At 38.9% G+C, this 22545-nt stretch overlaps 1 protein-coding gene across 13 annotated transcripts in view; it reads left to right on the top strand.

Annotated features, from left to right (window-relative positions):
• The first annotated feature begins 1352 nt into the window (after positions 1 to 1352).
• The window catches only part of diaph2 (diaphanous-related formin 2), a 323897-nt gene continuing 302704 nt past the window's right edge, over positions 1353 to 22545 (top strand). For 7 of the 13 annotated variants that reach the window (XM_069531059.1, XM_020083264.2, XM_069531063.1 and 4 more), the window contains exons 1-5: positions 1354 to 1475; positions 2102 to 2497; positions 14950 to 14982; positions 16690 to 16866; positions 22331 to 22435. In XM_069531059.1, the coding sequence (XP_069387160.1) occupies positions 2414 to 2497; positions 14950 to 14982; positions 16690 to 16866; positions 22331 to 22435 (399 nt within the window). In that variant the 5' untranslated portion in view covers positions 1354 to 1475; positions 2102 to 2413. Of the gene's footprint in view, positions 1663 to 1784; positions 1945 to 2101; positions 2498 to 14949; positions 14983 to 16689; positions 16867 to 22330; positions 22436 to 22545 lie in introns of those variants that run through there. The other 6 variants (XM_069531062.1, XM_069531060.1, XM_020083271.2 and 3 more) reach the window with 5 other exon arrangements.

The following is a 22545-nucleotide window of genomic DNA, read 5'->3' as shown; positions in this document are numbered from 1 at the left end:
TTACCAGAATACAATACAGAGAAAAGCAAAGATTTTTGGGAGTTAGCTGGGAAGTGTCTGTATGGTAAATATTATTCTCTTCTTCTGCTCCATTGTTTCATTCTCACCGTCTCATACATGTAAAGCAATTTGTAAAGAAGTGCCATGTAAAGAATTACTATTATAACTATTATTATTATTACTATTATTATTATTATCATGTGGACAACCATAACAACAACATCAACAAGAAGATGGTGATCGACCTCAGGCAGAAGACGACAGCTCCACGACCGCTGAATGTATTGGGGGAGGAGACGGTGATGGTGGAGGAGTACAAATACCTGGGTGTGACCATCAACAACAGACCGGACCGGAAGTCGAACACAACTGCTGTGTACAAGAAGGGGATGAGCAGGCTCTTCTTCCTGAGGAGGCTGCGATCCTTTAATGTATGCAGCAAGATGTTGGAGATGTTCTACCAGTCCGCTGCGGCCAGCGCACTGTTCTTTGCCCTTGTGTGCTGGGGGAGCAGCAATGGAGCCTGAAACTAACAGACTTAATAAACTAATTAAGAAGGCTGGCTCCATCATCGGCTGCAAACTGGACAACATGGAAACAGTGGTGGAGAGGAGGATGCTGAACAAACTGCTATCCATCATGGATAACCATGACCAGCCTCTCCACCACATCCTCCAGGCTCAGTAGAGCACATAGACTCAGACAGCTCCGCTGTCACAAGGACAGATTCAGGAAGTCAATCCTGCCGTCCGCCATCAGGTTTTACAATAACTCAACTGCATTAGTCTCCTATTCCCATCTGCATAGTAAATTTAATTTATTTCCTGCTATATATAATGACTGGTATTCGGTATCAGTTACTGTTATTCTTGCAGGTTGTATATAGTAGCTAGTCTCGTTTTCACATCACTGTATCACTTATTACTGTTTTATCACTTTATCACTGAACCACTTCTACTCTTTACACTGTTTTATGTTTTTATGTTTTTATGCTTCTTAGATTACTGAAACATTCAACCCAGTCTCCTCGGTTTTAACTTTGCCTCAACTTAACTCTGTCTGAACAACTCAACTACATGTCTGTACTGCTGGAACACAAGAATTTCCTCTCGGGGATGAATGAAGTATGTCTATCTACCTATCTATCTAAAACACACACACACACACACACACACACACACACACACACACACACACACACACACACACACACACACGCATGCTTCCTCTCATCCTTTCATAATTCACTCACAGATCTATTCTTGAGTCTTGAGTCCCATCCTCCTGCTGTGAGATCAGACTGACCCCTACGTCACCACAGGCTCCGCCCCTCAAACGCCACGCCGACCTTATGACTGACGGCCGATCTGCCCAATGGCGACTGGAGGCCCCGCTCACTTCCTATTTCAGGGACCAATCAGAAACCCTTGTGGGCGGAATCACCGCAGGCCTGACAGTCACGTTTGGTTGCAGAGGTAAGCCCTGGATGGGGTTTTTGTGAGTTTTCTTATTATTGTTATTTATTGTTTACCTCGTAAATGAAACCGTGGGCTCGCACGTGCTGGTGTATTCACGTGTAAACAGCGTTAGCCAGGTAGCAGCACATTTAAGCTAGCAGGGCTGAGTGTGCAGCTCTACAAAGTGAGCAGAGAGAGAACAACGGTGATTTCCCTTTATTATACACATGTGTATGATCCCTTGTTGATGATATGTATGTGTGGTTAATGGCGATTTAGTGAGAGCACATTAAAAACTGTCATTTGGGGTTGACAGGAAATGCTTTGGCTCGGTTACTACCACGTTATTGCTAAGTTACACGGCTGCAAGTTTGCTCCTTGTGTCACTTCAGCCTGTTTCCAAACACAGAGCTGTCTTTGTCCTTACAAGTGTTAAAACACACGGGCTTCATTCTGCACGGATCCGTCCACACTCACATCTGACAGGGTTTGTTTACATCTTCTTTTACCTCTTCACGATATGTCGTGCTCGAAGGTGTCTGCTCTCTGCACTCGAACACGGGGGAAACACGTGTTAAAGCAAACATCAACTACCAGACAGATGGAGAAGTTAGTTGTCGACATGGTGTTTAATGTGATTTCAGGGAAGAGGCTCGCTGCTGAACCGAGGAGCCATCAGGACGGGACTCCATATCCTACCACACCTCTTCTCCTCCTCAGAGCTGCCGCCCCTGCTGCTGGATCCTCAGCGGGAGCTGCTCTGGAAGTGATCAACGTGAATTTATACTCTTTCCCCTTTTTTAAAAAAAATAATCGGAATGGGTTTCGAAAAGACTTAACCTGGATGCTTTGCTGTGTACGTGTATTTAAAACCGCGCCGGTGGAGTTTGCCAACTTTTGTGGAGGTCACTTGTGAAGTCAACTCGGGAGGAGGGGGAACTGAAACTCAAGCAGGCATGGATCAAGCCAGCGGTGGAGAGGACCCGAATAAACCCTCTAAAAAGAAATCCGGCGAGGATGAGGGCAAAAACAAAAAGCTGGTAGGTGTAAAGACTGTGTCCACGCTGAGCAGTCAACTCTCACATCCTGTGTAGTCAAGCAGGGGTTAACATCACTCTCAACTGTGTTCAGAGTAAGAAAGTTGCACTGCTCCACACTTTCACAACTCTGCATTTTTACTGTTTGTAAAATGGCTTTAAAAGGCCCATTGCATTACATTTCCTCTAGTCTTATATGTGTTCATATATATATATTTATTTATCCTTACTTGGCCCCATTAGGAAATAATATTGCTTTTTGCCAGGGAGTCCTGGTAAAGATGGGCAGCGATGTCATAAAGGTTTCAAATACAGATACAAGTGAGATTAATTACACACAAACTTTATGGGGAACCACATGTTAAAAGTAATGACAATGTTCTACGAAAATTCTAAGTTTATTAACTCGTATAGACCTCATGATCATTTGAACTGTAAACATGAAGTCTGGCCAGGTAGTGGACAGCATGCTGTCAACTTGCTGAGCTTCGCTGGACGAGGCTAACGACGTTGTTATTACTATTTAATGCAGCCCGATGCAGAGCAGCTAATAGCTGCTAAGAGTTGAGGAAAAGAGATACTGTTTCACTGAGTGCTTCACTTTTCAAAGCACTCAGTGCATCATGTGATTATCTCCATCAGTGCATTTCCTTAAAAGTTCTTTGACGAGCGTTCTTGTTGTGACAGTTGGGCTTCAATATGTATTGTTTATATGTACACAAAGTCAAGTTACTGGATGACTCACTTGTGGCGGTTTTATAAAACAATGTGAGTGTGTGTGATTGATACAATTTGTCCTCGGTCAGCCTGAACAGTTTTATCAGCACGAGAAATGAACTTCTTTGGAGGACGGCGTCTATTAGATAACAACTCAAAACTACATAAACACTCAGTGAAGTTACAGCTGCTGGATTGTCTTGGACTGGTTGAATAATAAATGTAGAGTGAAGAGTCTGCTGGAGTCTGAGTCTGAATCATTGCTGCTCTGGCGTCATTAAGCCAGTCCTTCACTGCATTCTTTGCCTAGAAATGAGATCATAAGTCTTGGGAGGTGTGGTGTAGTGTTGATGGTGGTGTTGTGTAACATTTAGTTTGACAGCTAATACTGTGACTGATTTCCTCAACTACTGCTGTACATGTGTAAACAGTGTCGCTTATTAGCAAGGACATCTGAATCTATAATTAGGTACCTTCTGATTTTCACTGTCTTGTACGTAACAAACCTAAACCGTATTACTGAATGTGTTGAGTACATGTAAGTGTCAGCACGCTGTCAGAATCTGTTGAAACCAGTGGTTGAAAGTTATTTTCTGGGATGAAAAACTGAAAAAATATATATTTGGCTGGTGTTGATTGTGCTTTCTATTCATTAGTTAATTAAAATCTTGTCTGCGGTTGAACTTTCCGGATGATGTTGCCTCTCAACAGCCAATAGTAGTGTGGCTTTTTATTGTGCCTTTCACTTGCTTGTGATTGTTTGCTTATTTGGTGTTTGGCAAGAAGTGTTATCAGAGTCTCTGCCATCAAACAAGGACATGTGTGTGTAGGTTGGCTGGTGTTCCTATCAACTAATTGAATGACTGCATAGAATTAAACTGACTACTGATTACTTTTTTCAGTAGGTGGTGTTTCTGGTTGCTGTGGTATTATTGTCAGAATTATTTATACTCGAGGAACACCACTTCTGCTTTTCAGATGGGTAAAACAGTCTTTAACTTCTTATGGTTGTTTGCAGCAGTTTTAAGGTAAAGAAAAGTGTGACCATAACAGCTGCTGGACAGGAAATGACAAGCACTCCCAGAGCTACTTAAGGGTGTTGTCTTGAGAAATCCCAATGACAGCCTGAGACTCTTGATTAGCCTGCTTCCCAGGTTTAAAAACTGTTTGCAAGGGTGTCCGGATAACACCAGCATTCACTCCAGGATCACTTCTTTTTGTCCAGTAAAGTGGACTCAGGGCTGGGCACGTCCCCTGTTTCTCATACCTTGTAACAAAGCAGTCAGAAGCAAAGGAAGCCAGGACTCTGGCTGTTGCAGAGATCTCAACACGGCTCTTGAGTTTAAGGGAGGAAACCATTATTCACTCCTGGGTGCAGCCACGATATGTCCTCTCTTGTTTATCCCCACTTTTAAGATGCCCAAAATAGATAATTCAAGATGTATCTCCATGTTTGTTTGCAGACATTTTAATAAGATGAAATATGCTCACATGAAGGTATTTGCTTAGTTTAATCAGGGAAGCTGTTTAAAAAGGAAAATCGAATTAAAGTAATTTGTGTTTCACCTTTTTTGGCGATGATTACATCATAACATACTTCCAAAAAAGTTCTGGACTTTGAAAGATTTGCTTATAATTTACGATAAGCAGTTTACCCTATATGCAAGACTATGGGATTTTTTCCTGACATGCAGTGTAGTTTGTGTAAATGTTGTCCAGACAAAAGGTTGGGGGTAATATCTATTACAAGCAGAATAAAACCACATGTAGTCTCTGCCTTTTCACACTCAGAGCTGCTAATAACAACACAGTACCATTTGCACGGCTCCCAAGCAAAGTGGCAGTCACTGGTACAGTTTGGTCTCAGCTAAAGCAAACCAGTCTTTAGAGGAGAAACACTGAAAGCTGTGTGTTTGTTTAACAAGTCAATGGGCATGATTACATCACAGCAACACCATTTGGGCTTTGGGCCCAGGATGTAGATACTCAACACAGCCAAGGACATAAGAATAACCCCACAGTGTTCAGGGAGAGAGCTAATGCAAAACTTTTCTGTTGTTTTGTTCTCTGTACTTTGTGATAATGTTCTTTTCTTGAACTTCCAACAACATGACATGCAATAAAACAGGCCGCTGAAGTCCTTTTAAAGGAATTCTGTGGAGCTGGTTTGGCAGAAAGGGAGAAATATTACCCCTCCGCATACCAGAGTAAATGATGACATCATATAGAGCAGCAAGAGGGTAAAGTCATCCCAGTGTATCCTTAAAATAACCATGTGACTTTACAAAACAGACTGTGATTTTTAATAGCTGTGATTTTGGGCTATATAAATAAATAAAAAATGTCTGGGAACAAGCCTTTTTTCACTCGACAATCACAGGTTTTAAAACACTCATTTATTGTGTACCTATTTATTATAGCATTTATTGATTGCATTAGTGTTGTAGACTTTTATTTTTAGCTTTGTGATTTAAAAATAATCATGACAGTAATTTCATCATCTGAAGAAACCTTGTCTTAAATCAAAACACCCATTATGTTTGGCAGATTTATCATAAAATGTGAATACGTTTTGCAATTCAACGCTCTTTATCATATCTGCTCTAAAGATTGAGTTTCTTATCAAACACAGTCTTGTGAGCTGCTGCTTTTATTTGCTGATCACAAACCTATTTATCCACAGATCTGTATCGTGTGAGGAGGAATGTTATTGTTAAACAGCATTGATATGGTTTTAGAGTTGTTATAGTTAAGTGCCAGTGATGAATGAATGACAGAGCAGAGCAGAAATGTGTGATACATCGGTGATTTTCAGGTGAATGTTCTTGAAAGAGGTTAAGCACACAATATATTCATTAAATGCTTTAGCTGCACTTAAGCAAAGTTTGTCCAACATGGATTTTTATTCAACATCTAATGATCCATAATTAATGAAGTTTAAACATGAAATTTGCAGCCATAAAACCGAGGTGCCATTCCTCATAATCTGCAGTGTGTTTGGGAGGTCATTTAATTGTAATGTGAACAGTTAGTTCAAGTGACTGATGTTTGCTTACTACAGACAGTGTCTGTCTGCTCTGCTCTCTATTATGAATAACAAGAGGACTAAAGGTGATCCGTATCTCAAAGGTCATTTGTTTAAGTGAGAAGGAGACAGAGACTGGTGGCTAGTACACTTCGGCTCTGAGTTGAAAACTATTCGCACTTCTGCATTATTCTGTAGTCACAATTGTGTTTTGACTTGTAGCGTGGCGAGCCTGGCACTTAATACTGTGTGTGTTACTTTATTGTTTGTAACCCTTTGAAAAATGAGGATCAGAGAGATGCATTATTTTTTTTATAAATGATTATTGGTGTCCTTATTACTTCTTGTTACGATGAATGTTTTGTCAACATGATATCGATACGGGGGAGATTATTTCTGCAGATGTATGAATGAATCAAAAAGGCAAAGTGGCTAAATGGCTAGTATATAAACTAAAGTGGAAAAGCACAACGGTAATAATGTATTATTGTTATTAAGATTATTTTAATGTTTATTTAAATACCTATAAATATATGATTATTTTATCATTTTATATATCAATGCTATATATCTAGACATATAAATAGAAAATAAAACAATTCACCAGTACAAAGAAATCTATTTAAAGCCATGGCGTAGATTCCCATTAGAATAGAATAAAGGGATAAAACGTACAATACAAACTATAAATACTATGAAGATATCAATAAATACAGCAAGATACAATACTATATGCACAGTACATAGTATATTGGCCACACGGTGTGAAGTATGATGTCCCCACAGAATATATAGAAAAGAGATAACATGACACATTACATGAAATCTGTTTTCAATGCCCTGTCTTCAAACAGAGGACACGGGGACACGGGGACAGCAGAGCATCTCAGGCTGTGGTGACGACAGAGTGACACGTTAGCGTTAGCATCAGTGTTAGCTGCTCGGTGACGTCAGAGCAGTGCGCAGTTAGCCGCAGGTGCAGCGGCGTCAGGTGCAGCTCGTCACCGTGTCCGGAGCAGAGTGACGGAGGAGACGGAGGAGGTTCTGGTCCAGAAGCTCCTTGTGTTCAGTCTGTCCAGAGTTTAGTGACCCGGGGAAAGTTCCACACACCCGAGGCCTTCCTCCCGAACAGTCCTCAGGTGAGAGAGAATAGTGGCTGCTGACATTCACCAGCACTGACACCCTTCAGTTCAACAGCTGTGCTCAACCGTTACTGAACCAGCAGCAGCCACACCAGAGCTAGCTGAGGCTAACATTATCATCATGTCTGTAGCATGTGCAAAACTGAGCGGCTGACCCCGAAGGAGACTTTATGGAATGTCTCATGTATGTTGTGAAGCATTGATTCATTTTTTTTTATAACATGTGAATCAAAAAAACTAAAGATTGAATCTACATATTTGAAAAGGAGTGAGAAGAAAGTGCAAACTTGACCTCCTACAATAACTTAATGTGGGTTTTCATCAGGTTTTCATGCTATTGCATTGTTAAAGTTAGATATTTAAAAAAAATGGGTTTCAAAGACCATTTCCCTCCCCCACCCCCTGTTTCAAATACAGGCAATTAAGAGTTTAAATACATGAAGACATGGGCAATAATGAATGGACATGATGAGAGTACATTCTGGCTGCTGTTAAGATTTGTAGACATGCAGTGTTCAACATGTGATTCATTATTCATTTAGTTTGTCAGTTTAATATCAGGTCTTTTTAAAGAATATTTCAAGGCCCTTCATAAAATTTGAACACATACAGTGTCACTACAGATATTCCTCTCTCCTAAGATTTGTGAGTTACAGCCAAAAATTACAGCTCCATTACACCTTGTGATCAGATTGACATAAACCAGACATGTGATTAAGTACTGTACCAGAGCTAAAGTCAGAGATCATGATTCATTGGATATTTATCCGGAACAAGCAATTATTAATTTTTTGGTTTTTAAGATACGTAATCCACATCACACACAGCTACAGTGCATCTGGAGCGAGAGCCCAGATGTTGAAACAGGAAACATTTGTGTCTGATTTAGTACAGCCAGGCAACGATGCAGTTAACCTTCATGCGTTTGACAGTTTGAACAGAATCACGTTGGGGATCATATTTAATGGTTTACTTTGCTGCTGGTGTTGAAAGCTTTGGCATTTGAAGCAATTGACACTTTGATATGCAAGCTTGAGGGAAGCCTCCAGGATCATTTTAGGTCCTGTTATCACCCAGTTAATACAAGTTGTCATCTTGTCACACACTTGAGGCTCTCCTGTATTTCCTATTGCCTGTCTGGTCAATCTATACAGGATTTGTGTCGTGTAGTTCCAACATTACTTTGCGTGCTGCTTTGATGATTTTTTATTGAAAGTGAATGGAACTGCGTCTGTGTTAGGGAGATGTGTGAAAAACTGTAGGGAGCAGACCACATGTGAGTGTTTTAATGATGGCATTCAGGAAGTTGGAGCGAGAGGAAGTGGTTAAGAATGCTTTAGTCACACAGTGGAAGAAACCAACAGACTCACTGCTCAGTGTCACGCTCAGAGCCCTTGTGTACATTAACACTAGAGAATGAGAACATTAATTTTGCTGCCTCAGTTGTATATTCAAAAGCCTCCTTGAGAGATAACACAAGAGCATCGGTGCAGTTAAGTCTTGTTCATGGTTTAGTTGGGTGCTTCGTCGTCTGTGTTTCTGTTTTGACTGAGCTGCTGCAGAGTCACATGTAGGTCAGGCTGAAGGGGGTTTCCTGCTCTTTTACTTGCATGATATTGAATGATTGTGATGGCTGTGATTTTTCTTTCCCGCTAAATCTGCTGAGCGATGACTGTCATTGCCCCCCCCCCCCCCGTACTTTTTTCTAAGTTTATATTTGTCAGTGTAAGCAAGTTAGAAATGAGATTTTTGCTGAGTTGCTGACAGCTGACTCTTGACACCTTTTTTATGGGTGTATCAGCTGTGAAGTATAGTGTGTTATACTAAACGGTTATAGATTTGAGTTGAAGCCATAAACAAGGACATCAAATTTGTCTTTTTAATTTTGAGAGATGAACAATTAAATCAAATTATTTGTTGAATAAATCTCTTTGTGTGATATGGGTCAGACTGAAAGAGGTCAAAGCAGAATTAAACTCACTGGCTGATAGACTTGATGCACTGCCTGATACATGTCAGTGAAAAAGGCAGGCTAATCGCTACTGTAGCAAATACAATAGCATTTTTTCAGACATTGTGATAAGAGTGTTCTAGCTGTTTACAGTATCATGAGCCAGCACCACGCAAACAGCTGACAGATAACAAGGTCACCAGTTCATATCATATCACAACTCTAAAGCTAAAAGAAGGAATAATTATGTGGCATTCTTTCTGATAATTATTGTTACCGATCTTGATATAATCGTGATAACATTTATTGCCATATCGCTCAGCTCTAAGTTGTGTTATAAAGTTCCTGTAGATCTCAGCTGGAACATGGTTATTTCAGTATGTTACATGCTTATGGAATATCATGAACATTTTGAGAAACGCATTTGTGCCCTTTCCTACAAACTTCAACTTTTGTCTTGTCTTCATATCATGCCAACCCTCAAGGGAACAGTACTAGAAAGTTGCTTTAAACAGAGAGCGAGATAACCTGAGGGCAGTGCTGTACTGCTCTGCAGTCACATGGTCAGGCCGTCCAGCGTGGAGCCATTCAGATCTTAGCTCTACTGGGTGTTGTGTGCTTTCCCATTTCAATAGATGCTGTTTTAGGAAAGAGTAAACTGTACCAGCACTTTCCTGAAATAATAAGGCCGACACAGCACTCATGCCCTTTAAAGGCACTTCAGCTCTCACAGAAAACTAGTGCATTCTTTATTTGTTTTTCTCTTTTGTTTTAATTGCTTGCTCAGTATTTGAAACTTTTTTGGTGAAAGTTAACAACTGAAAATGTCACAAAGATTATGTGTAAGAAGTGAGTGATAACTGCATCAGTTAACAATTAAGGATTTATTTGTGTAGAATAACAACTGACTGTCTGTTTTTAACTTAATACTTAATACTAGATTTTCTTGTGCCTGGAGTCCGTGTCTTCTGGAGCTCTCTTGTGTGTGTGCTTGTTGTATATGCAATGCCTACTCTCACCTTTATTCCCTTACACAGAGGTATGTTATGATGTGGATGTGTCTATTCTACCATAAAAAATGCCCCAGGAGAGAATACAGATAGACCCAAACGTGAGTGTTTTTTCAGTGAGAGAAATTAATCTGACAATGTCAATTCTGTTTTGGTCTACTTTACTTTACCCTCGTCTGAATTAGGGACATGGAACCACACACCACAAGTTACACATCACCTCATATTTGAGAAGCTGGTATCTGAATATTTAGGTTTTGTGCTAAATTGATGATGTAGTTATTTTTAAATGGTTGCAAATTAGTTTTCTGGTGAATTATGTTGCTATCATGCAAATAGAAATACAGCTTACATACATGTACATGAGGAATGGCCAAACATTTTAGTAATGTATATCCCTATCTATTGTAATTTACTCAAGGAAGCAGTTTTAATGAATTGCCTCAGTAAAACTCATCACTAATCTGGAAAATTAACTGATGGAATAAGATCTGTTGTGGTATTTACTCTGCAAAGTTATTCAGAAAACTTAGTGAAGCTGTTTGGTGCAGGCCACAGGGCTGGGGAGATGAAAACATCTATACCAGCATTTGAATAAAGATGAGACTCAGGGCTGAGGCACAAATGAAACCAGATGTTTGCTGTCATTTAAATGTTCAGAAAGAATTATTTGCATTTTGTACAGGAAAACACCAGGAGAGGGCAATTTTACTTCTATGTGCTTACTGAAGTCAGTTTTGAAAGTAATATATTCTAAATGGATAATTGCTCCTCAGATCTAGTTTAAAAAAAAAGATGCATGAAATGTGAGGTGGAAATGTCTCTTGAAAAGGGCGTACAGTGCAAACACAAAGATAAATTGGATAGATTTTTATCAGGAAAGATAAATGTTACTTTCATGCTTTCATAAATCTTTTGCAATAGTGAGAGCTGTGTTGTGTGCCACCTCTTTACAAAGCCATTGAGGAGACTTTGTAACAAGACTAATTTAGAAAAATTGGTTTGTTTAGACTATGTCTAATTCAGTTACTCAGATGGTATTTGTTGGTGGCTGATGCCATTCCCCTAAAATTGAGCATGATATTGGTAATGCTGTATCTGATTTGATTACACAAAGACAAATTAGGTAATTTTGAAGTTATGGCTATGGCTAGCAAACATGAGTCTCTAATGTAACCAGAGGAAAGTAGCCTAAGGGCCTGTCAGTTACAGGTTTGTTTTGCACAGTACAATCTTGGTGGTGCTCGGTTCAGGTTATTGATTTTCTTCTTTGAATAGTGGATATTTTGGGATAAAGGTCTGATAATTAAAGTCTAATCTGTTACACACATTCATTGGGCCTTTTTCTTAATAGGAGCTCTGGTGCACCCTATTGAAATGTGGAGGAGCAACAGCCCAAATTTAGACGCCCTTTATAATGACATAATATATATATTTTCTCTGTGTTAAATATGTTTGGGGTCTGTAATTTGATTATAGGCACATACACATCAGCAGTCACTCTTACAGACAGTGCACATTCACTATTGTTGCTGTGCAAGAGATTCACTTTATTTAAGCCATGCTCTAAGTTTTTGGGATTTATCATCACTGCTGTCTGCTCTGCTGACAGATAAATATCTAGCTTGATTAAAAAACGTTTTGACAGTTAAAGCTGCATTGTGAATAGTGCATGTGTCACTGCATCTTTTATTTTTATTTTTTTTAAAGTTACTGCACTTAAGGGGGCATTCATCTTTCTAAGTTGTGGCCAATTGGCAAACCAAGTTTTCCATTTTGCTCATTGTAGATGGTCTCCAGAGTTGTGTGCTTTATCTACATGTAATTTAAAGCAAATTTGATTTAATTGCACAAAAATAAAATGAGCTATGCTCTCTGATATATATGTACAGCCCAACCTGCTGTTTTCTGAATTACAATCTGAATCATACAGATAGTTGTTGTGGTGGAGAATTGCCAGAAATTTTAATTTTGCATTGCACATCAGGCATCAACACAGTTTCCCACTCAAGGACAAAAATCAAAAAAATTAGACACAGATGTAAAGGTAAATAAGTCAAATGATTATCCATCCTTGGCTGTACTGGTGTGCTATTTAATAAGAGAACTAATACAATATTTTCCTATTCAGGAAATCTTGAAAATGTTATTTCAATTTTTGATTTGTAATCCTTTATTTGTTGAGTGTGATCCTTTTAAGTGCAGTAGTACAGTTTTACTTTCTCAGAATTGTATAAGCAACAGACACTTTGGCATATTGTGAACTTTTTCCAAAATTTCTCACTGCTCTTATGTCAGTATTTTGAATTTTTTTGTCCTTCAGGAATGTATTTGTGACTCTTATCTCTCCTGTAGCTAAGCTGAGCAGCGGCTTTAACTGGAAAGACAAGTTAGTTGATGAAGTTGCCAAGTACTATCAGCAGAACATTGCATTACAGTCTTCACTGCCAACCACGGCAGGCTCCCAGTAATCCTTTGTTATTATTAGAACTAATTAAAGTAAAACCTAATTTTGTTTAAACTCGTTTTACAGAGGCATGTTGACTACTAATTTTATAGCGATAGTTCCAGTGAGTGAGTTAAAATGACATCATACAGATGGTCTAGTTAAATTAGTTGGGTATAACAGGCATTTCTATTTAAAAACATGTGCGATGGTACCCAGTGTGATACTAAGTTGGTCTGTTGTCCATCTTCAATGAAAATGTATTTCATATGCCACCTGGTGGCTTTTGGTAATAAAACAGAGCAGTGGAAGGCTATGTCTCCACACGAGTTAAAGTAGTTGTACTGTGTGATATTAATTTTAAGTTATTGTGTAAAAATGCATACTGGTATGGTTTTGTGTCCCCAAACTGACTCTCAAGTTTTGAAATATTGCTTTGTGTTTTCATTTTTAAAGATCTGCATGGAGTCATAATCATATTTGATTAAGGAGGGACCCAGAGCTAATTTGATTATTTAGAGGAATATGTGTCTGGTAATAAACATTTATTATGATGAAAAAGTTTACTTTAATAAGCGGGAGAAGCCCAGAGGACATGCAAGCTTAATTGTTGGATGTTAAATTGCATTGTTGCGATGTTGCCAAGATAATGGGCAAGGAAAGGCCCTCAAGTCAAGGCAATTAACCAAACAGTGGTTTGATTGTTGTTAAATTGATTAGAAAATGTTTAAGCACTCCATTTGAAAATTAGCTATTATTTCACGCAGTTTTAGACTGCTAGAGAATGCTGGGCTTAATGACACATACGATCTGAGATAAAAATGGGAAAAAGTTGTTGCTTGGTCAAATTCTCAGCTTTAGAGATGCACGTGATGCAGACATATTGAAGGCTACATACAGTATGATGATGAAATAAATAGGTGGTCATTCCAGACAGACAGAATGAAAGTGACATATTTGTTATAGTCGGACAGCACATAAAGCCTGCACATAGCGACTGAAGCTCTATTTTTTGTGGTTCCAAGCTTGCAACTGTTGATTGGTTGTTGCAGACAAAACTAGTGATAGATGTGGCAGTTTGAGTGTCTGCTCAGTGTTGCCCAGAGCGACGGCTGATAAAGATGCACAGAGGGAGGTACAGGTTAGAGTCAGTCTGTTTGCTCGCCCCAGCATTAGTAGTTTCCTGATTAGAATAGTGGAGAAATCCGCGGCTGGAGGCAGACTTTATGGCCATCACCACCCCACATCGCCCTACTCATTAGTACTTCATAGCCTAGCGCCACAGCATATGGCAGTGTTGCTACTGCTTCCCATTTGAGGTGTGTTTCAAATCACTGTCCCTCGCCGAGCCACAAGCCTTTGGCAGTAGCCAGTCTTATTTTGTCTGAGATGAAGAAGAACATCTGTAGTAAAGAGAAGTTTCCGGATTGAATTTTTTTTTTATTTGAGCTCTTTGGAATACTTAGAATTGTTTTGCTAACACAGATTATTGAAACGTTTGGAATTTGAAAGGATTTTATCATAAAAATTAGCAACAAGGATCGGGCCACTGTCACTTCAAGAGATGCTCTTTAAAACGCACCTTCCAGAGGTGGAACAATATTTTGGTGGGCAGTCATGGCAGCCTGTAACAAATAACCTTGTGAAGGTGTATGATTTTTTGCATACACAAAACTGTGTGTCATTTCTGCAGTGGGTCTTTTGAACAGGTGTGTGCGTTATGTCTCTGGCTGTGGGGTTGTAGACGATTGATAATGCATTTCATTTCATGTAAAATATTTTGTATGTGTATTAAAGTGTGGGTTCTTGGGGTGTTTACTCTTGAACACACACTTAAAGCGTCATACAATAAAACGCTCTTATTCTGGGCATCATTTATTGTTACGTCCTGCACATGTACAGTGTCTAGAATAAATAGCAGATAAAGAAAACTGGCTGTTGCTTGGTGTGGATCTTATTAAGCACATATCCATTATGTACCACTGATTATACAAATATATTTGTTATTGGAACGTTAATTTGGCATCTGACCGATTAATGAGACAGAGTAACCAGAGGACACTGTACATGTGGGTGCATTTTGATGGGCTACATGCTGTGCTCTTTAGGGTGTTGTCGTTTTCTGTTGGATCTTGTTTTTCATACTCTTCCCTCCCTCCAACAGAACATACACATAAAAACATTGGCTGATGATATGGTAAGGTGCTTGGTTTCATTTTGGTGTGTCTAGTTTTGTTTTACATCATCTCTTGTTTTGTTATGGCTGCATGGGACTTGAAATTGAAATATGTGGATGGGTCCGATGTGCCAAAAACAAAACAATTAATTTGATATTTTACTGAAACGTGAAAAACTCAGCTTATATATACAATGTGACCTTTTGTCACTCTACGTAACAGAAAAAGCTTAAATTCTATCTCACCTCTTTGTGTGATATCACTCCATAATACTTGTGAAACTAAAATATAATATTATATGTTTTTTTTTTTTTTTATCAGCACCAAAGTCTCACTCTAAAGTTTTAATCATAGCATCCAGACTCCTTTTAGATGTGCTGATCTGCAGGGCCTTTTAAAAACCCTTTGTTATTGTTGATTCAATACAGTTTGACGCTGTATTTCAGGACATACAAAGTAATGTCAACATTTAATTTATTAATCAGGAATTATGTATTTTGTCTGACTTTAGAGTATATTTGATCCATCCAGTAATATTTCACCCAACTGGCAGACGTGTCATCATGTGTCATCATCATCATACCTCTCCCACATTTAACTATTGTATGTTCATTCATCCAGCATGGCTTCTCTATTCCATTTAACCAAATATGACTAACATCATGTGGTTGCATGCCGTCCATGTACTTTTTTGCTTTCACACTAAACTTAACTGCATCATCACAATAGTGTCAACTGATGAATCTGAGGAAAATCGAGTCTCACTGATGTTACATCAACAACATATTGTATGTTTAATGTACATGAACACAAACCAGGTTATCACTCGTGACGGTAAGTAAAGATTTCACATAAACTTTACTTAAATGTCAAAACAGGTATTTTTGTACTCATATGTTGCAAACAAAATGTGTTTTCCTGACCAGATTTATTTGATTTTCTCATAAATAACTTTTTTATATTTTCCACATTTTATTGTAAAATGCTGCATAAATGTACTATAGTTTTACTTTTTTATTGTTTTAAGTCTTTTCAGTCCAACAAGGTCCAGTACGAAGTAGCCTTAGAATCATTTGATGGATTGGATGTACATGTAATTTCTTAGCCAATCACCAAGAATGGCTTTCCACATATTGAAAAAGATCTTAATGCTCATCAAAAAGTGAAACCCTCTCATTTAGACCTGAGTTATCACAGCACCAGCACAAACGTAACATATTTTTAATTTAATACCATTATTTTGTTTGAATTGTGTGTTCTGGTGTTTTATGATTATTTCTTTAGATGAAGTAACTACACATAGGCTTAATAAGATGCTTGCACTGTCATCTAGTGGTTGGTCTTTGCTCTGTCCACACCCTGAATGGTCAGTTTAATGTTCTTAGCTGTGCAACAGACAGAACTGTCAACCTCAGAGTTCAGAGCCTTTTCATCCTAAATTACTTGCTGGGGTTCTGGCTGACATAGAAACACAATCTGAGCTGTCCTTGCCATCAGAGGATCCTGTTTACTGTGTATTGCAGTGAGCTGTGTGTGTCCTCTGATCAACAACTCTTGAATGTGGGAAATTTGGGTTACAAGCACATTAAACCAATATATCCCTTTTTTGAAACATCTGTATTTCCTTCAGTTAATACAAACAAGCAGTTATACTTGACATAGTCTTAACAGGATTTTTAGTTTTCAGTGGTACATTTTAATATCTCAAACACTCTGTTTTCTTTCAGCGTGATCGTATTACCAGTTTCAGGAAAGCGGGAACGAAAAAGGAGAAGCTGCTTATACAGCATTCAACAGATCTGCTCTCTACCCAGGCTGAAATGCCCATTCCTCAGCCGCTCTTTGACGACCGCTCCATGAACCTCTCAGAAAAGGAGATCATCGACCTCTTCGAGAAGATGATGGTGAGCTTTTTATTTATTTTGTGGTGTTTCCCTTGCACAGGGTCATCTGTAGCACTCAACAACAGCTTTATTACAGCTGCTGCAGAACAATACATAATCAGCATTTTATTAGGAAATCTTAAAAGTGATTCATAAATCTGTGCAAAGAGGAGTACAAGTACAGAAACAGAGCTCAAACAAAGTTCATTTATGTGAACTTATACCAATAGATCTCACGTGTTCTTGTTTTACTGCTGATAAGATTTTTTTTTATAGCTAGCAAAGCTTTGCCAGGCATGTAAAAAATTTGATGATAATGTTTATGCAAATAGTTTTTTTTAACAAAATAATGTGCCCTGATGAAATTCTATCAATGGTTTCCAGCTTTTATGAGTAAATTGACAAGTTATATTTTACCAATTATTCACAGCACTACATATGAAACCAGTATATTAAGTTGATGGTGAAGTAGTGTGAGTTCAAACAAAGCTGCAATAGTTGACTATAGTTTTGCTCTCAGACAGAATCAAATAATCATTGCATGTTTATGATATTAATTTAATTGTTCAAAAATCTAGTAAGTAACATTACTGATACTGAAACTGATATGGAACACAAAACAGTGTCAGTGATTCTGGATGTGTTGGAAATTCCAGCAAGGAGACATTTTTATTTCAACACAATATCATGAATGTTATCAGTTTTATCTAGGATATCTAATTTGAGGCCTTGTTAAGTGGCGATTGTGATGCTACTTGCATGTTTCAAATAAAAAGCCATGTTAGAGGTTGAATTAAAGAAAAATCCCTACCTTTATTTATAGTATTGATAGAAACATTTTACATTCAGGTGTGAAGCTTTTGTGAAGCAGGGCTTACCTACGTATACAGTATATACCCCAGGCCCCTGTCAGTAAAACGCCAAACTTTGAAATTCAATTCACACTCGTCTGTGGGGTCAAAGCTCTGTCACACTGGTGATTTTCTCCATTGAAATGCATTTTTGGCATTATGTACTGCAGGATTGAAATCTAACAAAAAGCTTTCAGCTCATCTCTTTGAAGTGTGGAGCCGAATTACTCTGGCTTCATTGCATAGGTTGTGTGCACTATTGTGGATAATGTCTCTGAGTGTGTATGTGTGAGTGGTGCCTGCCTTTCCTTTTTTCACATACAATGGTCTTCTTTGCCAGGGCCAGAGAAGTGCGACCAGGGCTCGTGGTTTTCATCAGGCTACTGCTTAGTGTTTTCTTGCCTGGGTGCTCATCCCTGTCACTCAGTTCACCTCTCAATTACTATGTTTGTGCTCACAGTGGCGTGACATTAAACCCAGGCTTCATCTCACTCAGTGACAGACGACACAGAAGACAACACACGGTGTGACACTTGACAGACCATCACACTTTGGGTTGGGATGTATAATTATAGCAATGAAATCCAAAAGAAAAGCATTATTTACTGGTGTGCTTTTGAAGCCGGCACTATTTAGACTGTAAACTACACTGTAATAGATGGTAAACTTTTCTGCTTTGATGCAGCAGAAACAGAAAAGACAGTGGTTGTTTCTTTTCATGCTAGCAGCTCCTCTTCAGCACCTGTCTTTGTAATGTCTTTTCTGTCATACACACATACATTTTAGTTGCCCCTTTTTTTTGCCTTACATTCATTCTGTTATTGATTGTTTTTATGGCGCTACATGCTACAGCCTTAGATGTCTAGCTGGCTTCAAATGAAGGGATGACCCATGCCATATTAGTGAGACCACCGACTGTGCATTAACGACTTGAGGAAAGTGAGAACGTTTTTTCTCTGGAAAGTGGTTTACACATTACGCTGTGTATCTCAAAGCCTGAATAGCACATAGCCTATTACTGAAAGGTCATCAAAGGGTTTTGGTGAAACTGGAAGAATCCCTCAGTCAGTGGGGAGGAAAACCAAATGAACTCTTTACTAGACTTTTTGAAGCTAATCATTGAGAGCAGGAGTATATTCATACAACTATAGGGAGAGTTCAAACGAATCAGAAAAAACTTTACTTTCAGCACTGCCTTTAAAATGGTTCAGTGTACAGTCTGTTTTTACCCTGCGTGTCCTGTTGTTGGATTTCCCAAGCCATGCGCAGCTGGAATTCAGAGCCGCTCATCAAAATGCACAGCACCAAATCCGCTGGTGTCCAGTATTTGCATCTCCCTCAGGAGGCAGCTGTGTTGCAGTAGCAGACACCAATCCAAGAGATTTAACATCGTAACGTGTGAACTCATTTCATCAGAATTCTGTTAGCTGTGAAGCCTTCACAATACATCCTGATGTATCATCATAACTTCAACACTTAATTATGTGAAAAAGGGTCATTATAGGAAAGCTGTGGTGGATGTTTTGAGAGGTTGGCCATTCTGAAAATCTACCCCCTCCTGCCATGAATTTGTGTCAATGGATGCTGCACATTGGTACTTAAATCCTCTGAGCTGGCCATTAGCAGTCGTAATGACATTATTACCCTGATGATACTTGCACTTGTCCGTCAGCATGAAAACCTCCAGGGACATCCTTATTAGGATTGATTTGATACCAGAGCACGTGTGTTTCTATCTTCCCATTCTTTAAAGGATGTCCTCTCATTGTCAGGAGTAGTGTTTGGATTGGAGGTGCTTGCAGAGACAGAGGACCAGTGAAAGAAGAATGTCACGTTGCAGTGCTGCTGTAGCTATTTTGAGGTTTTATGTGCCTCGATATACGCCATTGTCACTCCTACTAATAAGCTCCTATGTGATCCCTCAGCAGTTACACCCTACCCCAGGACATTAAAACCAGCCCACAGAGAGTTACTGTGTGTGCCCTGACACATTCATGGATCAGGCTCGAGGGTAAAATAATCGATTTGTCACAGTTGAAGCAAAACATTTTTATATGTCTTCTATTTTTCTTAGATCCGCTTTTCCCCATGGCACGGACTCTTCATATTTATTTCACCTACAGACACATTTGATGGTGGCCATTAATTGCTCTTTTCTTTGGTTTGAAGCCTGTGGCTCTCTGGATGGGGCTGTATTTGCAGCCTCTTCGTGCTGCGGGACTTGGAAATTTCTTCCAATGCTATATATTTTATCTACAGGGTAGTCTCAAAGTAGGAGGACGGTATCACATTTTTGTTGCTTTGACTCTGAACTTTCTGAAGTCAATGGAGGAAACATTTGCTATGAAGTTGAATTGGTTAATTCCAGTTTTCATTTGAGGATGCTTATTTCTACACCAAGTAACTGCATACGAATTGTTGCATTTTTCATCCACCGTCCTTGAAATGTGGGTGTATATAATTTATAGGTCTAATTTAAAGCTTAAGTTTACATGTTTTTTATTAATAGTCATTAAAATGTATCATATTTAGTTATTTGTTTTCAGATAATGAGTGCTGGAAATCTACGATTCATAATCTTCAGCAGATACTTCCCTGGCACCAGTTCTGTAGTGCAGCCATCTTCACTTACTGCATCTTTATAAGTCTGCTCTTTTAGGATCGGAACTCCTTCTCAGTTGGATTTAGGTGCCTGACTTGGCCAGTCAAGAACATGACACTGTTTGGTTTTCAAAACCTTGTCGCTTGGTTTGATTGTAAGTCTGCTCAACCAGTGGGGATGTGGACACCATCAAATACCATTAAAGCTGAAAGTCAGCTCATTAACCTCAGCCATTGTTTCGTTTTAAATCCGGTGTGATGGAGTAAAGAGCCCAAAGAGGGAACATAATGTGTCACTGTCTTACTACTTGGGACTGGGCTGTGTATATATATGCAGTAACAGCAGTCCACTGGGATAGACAACGTTCCTGAAAACTCAGTTCATAATGCAGAATGAAATCATTTTTGGCATAAGACAGACAAGTGCAGAATATTTTGTGCTGGAAAATTCTTAGCTGAGGTTTTGAAGCCCAACTTGAGACTACATGTTCAAGAGGATATTTCGTGCCGATTCCACAGTCATTGATACCAACTCGGATCTCATCATTTCAGTTACACCAGCAGCGTAGTTAAAGATATCCTGGGACTCTTTTATGAAGCCCGAGAGTGTATATTTAATAAAAGAGCATTAATCATTTTAGAGACTAAACATGCAGGGCTCATTCCTCCAGTTGGCCCCCTTGGCAAACATCCCGCAGGCCCTCTACTCCTACCCCTCTACAGCATACTCACCCTGACACATTTTGCTTCGTTTATTGAATGCCAATTAAGCAGATAAATTAGCAGGGTTCAAAGATTAATTAAAATGCCTGCTGGTTTCCTTGGGTGAAAAACCTGCCAATTGTAGAAGTTTCAGCCTTGTTTTTTTTTTCTTCTTGTTCTACAAAAGGGATGTTAATAGTTTTTAAGCTCTGAGGGTATTTACCAGAGGAAATGTAGTTGAAAGAATTTAGGTCACGATGCCCTGGATGGGATTCCTGCCCATGCTCCACTGACAAATGAAGCACAATCAAATCGAATTAGATTACTCGTGGTAAGATATTCAAGCCGTTACATAATACAGTGTTCTTACTTAGAAGTGAAACGCTGAATTTGTAGTTTTACATTAACTTGGACGTTGGGTAGTCGCTGCAAAATCAGATCACCCAAACCTGAGGACACATGATTTTCCCCGCCTCCCAGCAGAGGGCAGCATGGCTCCACAACTTAAGGTTCACCATACTGAAACCCTGAGGAGAATTTTTTTTTCTCTCTGTTCATTCTAGCCATCTCTTTGTGAGAGAGTGCTTCTGATAAACATCCCCCTCCATTCTAATCATCATGTCATTCCCTAGCTTTTAGTGCTCTGTCCGGCCTTCGCTCCATCCCCTGATGTCTCTCACATGAAAGACATCTTTTGTGATGCTGAATTAAAGTAGCACAAAGATAATACTCCCAATAACATGCAGATACCTCCTTTTCAGCCTATCTGATGTGATTGCATGCCCTCAATAGAAGCAGTGTTGTTTGATTTTGTTCGGTTGTTCAGATTTGGGGTGCACAGTTTATATTGCAGTAGCCTTGCTGCTTTCATTTCAAGGACTAATTATCACTGTCATTATTTCCTGTTGCTTTACCTTGAGACTTTGACAAAGAAACATGGATGCAAAAGTAATTTATTCAATTGTTGAACGACATAATCTGATTTCAAAATCTGAAACATTTCTTTGTCTAAAGGGAAACTATTGTACTGTAAATATCAAGGGTTCAACTTTCAGGTTTCAACCTTTTATTTTATCTGCTCTATCAGGTAAGGTTACAACTTATACGCGATCACCAGCATAGATGCAGTACGAGTGTTGAAGATTTTACTCATCCCTTTGATGCTTCTTTATGTTAATTGTGTAATAAAGTATAATTTTAATTTGAAAGCAAATCATCTTTCCTTCAGATCACATTTTATTTGTTTTATAATTGATATTCTGTACCCCTACAAAATATCTAATTTCTACCATTATTGTGCATTAAATCTCTTACTGTCTGTGTTTGTGTAGGAGGACATGAACCTGAATGAGGAACGAAAAGCGCCTCTGCGTGGAAAAGACTTAAGCACCAAACGTGAGATGGTGGTCCAGTACATCTCAGCCACTGCCAAATCTGTAAGTGAGAGAATTAACTTAAGAGCTGTATCCTTGTTAACTGAAGTGTACTGTATAATTGTAGTGGGTGTGTTGAAGTATCATGACATTACACTCGATTCTCTAGAGTT

This window comes from Paralichthys olivaceus, chromosome 9 (assembly GCF_024713975.1).
Source record: "Paralichthys olivaceus isolate ysfri-2021 chromosome 9, ASM2471397v2, whole genome shotgun sequence".
Taxonomy (NCBI): Eukaryota; Metazoa; Chordata; class Actinopteri; order Pleuronectiformes; family Paralichthyidae; genus Paralichthys; species Paralichthys olivaceus.
Note: the sequence above shows the minus strand (reverse complement) of the source record. Positions and strands in the feature narration are given on the sequence as shown.